General features: G+C 45.8%; 1 protein-coding gene across 2 annotated transcripts; it reads left to right on the forward strand.

Moving 5' to 3' along the window:
* The first annotated feature begins 1,850 nt into the window (after positions 1-1,850).
* On the forward strand, positions 1,851-3,703 carry LOC123187040 (mitochondrial import inner membrane translocase subunit Tim9). 2 transcript variants are annotated; one of them, XR_006493785.1, is made up of 3 exons: positions 1,851-2,048; positions 2,149-2,412; positions 3,377-3,703. XR_006493785.1 is itself a non-coding variant. In XM_044598802.1 (2 exons), exons 1-2 carry the CDS (start codon positions 1,939-1,941, stop codon positions 2,351-2,353), a joined length of 315 nt encoding a protein of 104 aa, XP_044454737.1. In that variant the 5' UTR covers positions 1,851-1,938; the 3' UTR covers positions 2,354-2,725. The 2 variants fall into 2 exon arrangements, 1 of the variants encoding a protein (XP_044454737.1); XM_044598802.1 differs by lacking the exon at positions 3,377-3,703 and having other exon boundaries at positions 2,149-2,725.
* The last annotated feature ends 286 nt before the right edge of the window (positions 3,704-3,989 follow it).

A 3,989-nucleotide genomic window follows, 5' to 3' on the forward strand; every position in this document is an offset into this window, starting at 1 on the left:
CTATGAACAATATTTGAATCTTCTCTGAATTCTTTTATGTATGATTGGTTATCTTTGCAAGTCTCTTCGAATTATCAGTTTGGTTTGGCCTACTAGATTGACCTTTCTTGCAATGGAGAAGTGCTTAGCTTTGGGTTCAATCTTGCGGTGTCCTTTCCCAGTGACAGTAGGGGCAGCAAGGCATGTATTGTATTATTGCCATCGAGTATAACAAGATGGGTTTTTCATCATATTGCATGAGTTTATCCCTCTACATCATGTCATCTTGCTTAAATCATTACTGTGTTCTTATGAATTTAATACTCTAGATGCATGCTGGATAGCGGTCGATGTGTGGAGTAATAGTAGTAGATGCAGGCAGGAGTCGGTCTACTTGTCTCGGACGTGATGCCTATATACATGATCATATCTAGATATTTTTATAATATGCTCAATTCTGTCAATCGCTCAATAGTAATTTGTTTACCCACCATGAATACTTATGCTCTCGAGAGAAGCCACTAGTGAAACTTATGGCCCCCCGAGTCTATTCTCCATTATATCAATCTTTCAATACTTAGTTATTTTTATTGCTTTCTATTTTACTTTGCATCTTTATCATAAAAATACCAAAAATATTATCTTATCATACCTACCAGATCTCACTCTCGTAAGTGACCGTGTAGGGATTGATAACCCCTTATCGCGTTGGTTGCGAGGATTTATTTGTTTGTGTAGGTGCGAGGGACTCGCCCGTAGCCTCCTACTGGATTGATACCTTGGTTCTCGAAAACTGAGGGAAATACTTACGCTACTTTGCTGCATCACCCTTTCCTCTTCAAGGGAAAACCAACGCAGTGCTCAATAGGTCGTAGTCGGCGTAGGCGCGTGTGGCGCGGGAAGAATACGCGGACGAGGTAGCCGGGTCGACGTCGGCGCCGTCCGGCGCGGGCCACGGTCCCGCTTCCAAGTGCGTCTGCGCGCCGGCCACCCACGTCGGGTCCTTCAAGTGTCGCTTCCACCGCACCAACTCCTAGGGCCACGGCCACGACTAGGGCTAGGGAAGCCGCCCTTCTTCGCCCCCTTCAACGGCCGCGGCCAACGCGGTGCCGCGGCACCCGGCCTCGCTGTCCTCGTCCTCCGGCACCGTCGCGACCCAGTGACGCAGCCCAAGCATCGGCCTCGAGAATCAAGAATGCTCGACAACGGAGAGGGAAGGAAAGATCATATACATGTCATAAGAAAGGGAGTTTATTTACTGCTCCCTCGATGTATTGTTTTCTTTGTTTGAAGATTGATTACCATCCACGAGTTAAGGTAAAATTAATGTGATTGAGTGATTTTTCCGAAAATCAATTATTTATTTTCTAATTAATGTGATTGAGTGATTTAAGGTAAGGTTAATTAATTTAACTTTAATCTTTAGAGAATGTTCGTGATTGATTCTACATTACTAAATAATTTGCGCCAGTATGGAAAGTTCTGATCTGTTTAGATTTCTTTCGTTGTGTGAGAGGGTGACGCGAAAATAAACTGATGAAGTGGGGAGAGGAGACGAAAAAAATCTACGAAAAAATCGAGCAAAGATGGGAGGAGGTACCAAAAATTTGATACAATCAAGTGAGATAAACAATTCCATTTCATTTCATCTCTCAAACCAAACACCAAAGTACGTTTCTCACTCGATTGCTCCTACCAAACACAAAGACAAAACCGACCGCTAGAACGGAACCGTGACATTCCGTTCCACTTTGTTCCCAAACCTGATGGGCCGTAACTGAGGTAACAGCATCAGGGCCTCGGCCCTGTAATGTCCTCTAAGCCCTTTTATATATCTGCTTGCATCACGGCTCATGCGCCATAACTGGGTACCCACTTGGCCACTTCCGTCTCCTCTCGGCTCGGCGGCCGCCTCCGCCCCACTCTTCCCCCACTTCTCCCCCAAGAAAAAGCCGAATCATGGACACCACCGGCGCCGCAGCCGCCGCCGCCGGCGGAGGCGGAGGCAGCGAGGAGGAGGACCAGGCCCGCCTGGCCGCCATCACCGACAACCTCAAGGCCCGTGACTCGTACGCGCTCCGCCCCTCTCCCCCTCCCCCTCCCCCTCCCTCCCACCTCCCCGCCCCTCTCGATTAGCTCCTCTAATGGCGTCGCTTGCCCGTCGCGCAGGATCCGGCTATATACCTGGCTCTCGCACCGGTGCTTCTCCGACTGCGTCACCACCTTCTACCGCAAGACGCTGGGCAAGCGCGAGGGGGACTGCGTCCGCGCCTGCGTCCGCAAGTACCAGCTCGCCACCGCCGCGTCCGCCGCCCGCTTCAACAAGCTCGCCGACCCCTCCGCCGCCGCCGCCGACGCCGACGAGGATGACTGATCCGTGCGGCCCTGTGCTCCACTCCACTGTCGGCTGGGGGAACTTTTTTGCCTGCTCTGGTTAGTCTTCTGCAGTTTGAGTTCTGATGATGTAGTGCTTGTGTTACCCTGAAGAAACACCAATAGTGACAGGCTAGAAGAACCACGGAATCTGAATTTCTGAACCGATTGATTGCGGCTGTATCGAACCACACCATGGATTCGGAACTTGGGTGGATGCAAACATGAATGGTTTCCATGCTTTACAAACTTAGTATCGGTGAATGTTTCACTGAATGTTATGCATTTTCTTGTCTGATTGAAATGTATTACTTCCATGTGTCAATTCAGAATTCAGAATGTGCATTGACGAAAACCTGAATTCTTGGTGCCATTTCATGCTTCATTCTCTGCATACATGTTGAGGATTTCCCCCTTTTTTGTCGCATACCCGGGTATATGGTCAAATCAACAATGATCCATGATGTTGATTTGAAGTTTGTCTAGATTCAATTTCCTCTCCAAAAGTAGACTGCATCTTTTGCCATCATATGCCAAACTTGAATCTCCAGGTCACATGATAAGTATATCGTCTACAACAATGTGTCTAGTCAACAACTCAACATCACTGCAATCAAGAGCATGTCCTTTTGTTTTCATAGCCTGTTACAGCCAGTACTAAACTCTGAATTTATGATATATCTCTGCCTCAAGTGATAGGATCTGAACTTTCCCTCAAAATAAGAGTTTAGAGAAACTTCAGATGACGAGACAACAAATGATTTGTTCAATAAATATGATTCAGCAGAGTAATGTAGCAAAGGACAAATGTATCTGATGTGAATACAACCAAGATATCAGACAAAAAAGTGTAGGAGAACCTCATGTATTCAGTGATTGCACATCTGCACTCTGTATAATTTGTATACGAAACAGAAAATGTTGTCCTAGAAGATTATCCACTCTAAACAGTAAACACACTGATTGTTCTGTTTAAAGATTTTCTTTTGGGTGCCAGTCTCATTCATAAACGGAATGAATGCAGGGTACTTGGATCTAAAATGAAGATTTAGTTATCCAGGTTAAGTCGCTCCAGGTTCTTGTTGCAGTCTCATCAACTCTCAGCATCAGTATCCAGGACAGTATCATCGCAAATTCACAGTAGTCCGATAAGAGATTTTATTATAAGCTTGATGTTCCTTTTCGTTGACTTATCACTGTTAAACAGAGACCTCTGAGCTGATACTCTGCATGTAAGCACACAAACAATAATCCTATAAGACAGCTCATCAACTCTGATCCAGAAGTTTTAAGTTTCTGAAAAGATACAACCATTTAATTATGTGAGTGAATAGAAGAATGGGGGACTGGATCACTTGCCCGTTTATTTGCCCCTCTTTACATCGGATTAGATGATTTGCCCTGCTTTTCTTTTTTCCTTTTGGTATATGCCCTCTGAGCTGATACTCTGCATGTACTCATTTTTTTATCCCTATTTTTGCCATGCGAAAAGACTGTATTTGCCATGTGGCAAATTTTCCATTCTTTATGGACCATTCTGTGTTTGACTGTTGGTCTTGGTTGGATTGACCGGTTCATCGCTTTTCTCCCGTTCCTAACCTACTGGAGGATGCCGATGAGGGCACCCTTGCCGCCAT

This window comes from Triticum aestivum, chromosome 1A (genome assembly GCF_018294505.1).
Source record: "Triticum aestivum cultivar Chinese Spring chromosome 1A, IWGSC CS RefSeq v2.1, whole genome shotgun sequence".
Lineage (NCBI taxonomy): Eukaryota > Viridiplantae > Streptophyta > Magnoliopsida > Poales > Poaceae > Triticum > Triticum aestivum.

Coding starts and splice junctions, on each gene's coding strand:
- LOC123187040 (XM_044598802.1), top strand. CDS start 1,939: ATGGACACCACCGGCGCCGCAGCCGCCGCCGCCGGCGGAGGCGGAGGC. Junction 2,049..2,148: donor AACCTCAAGGCCCGTGACTC/GTACGCGCTCCG, acceptor CCCGTCGCGCAG/GATCCGGCTATATACCTGGC.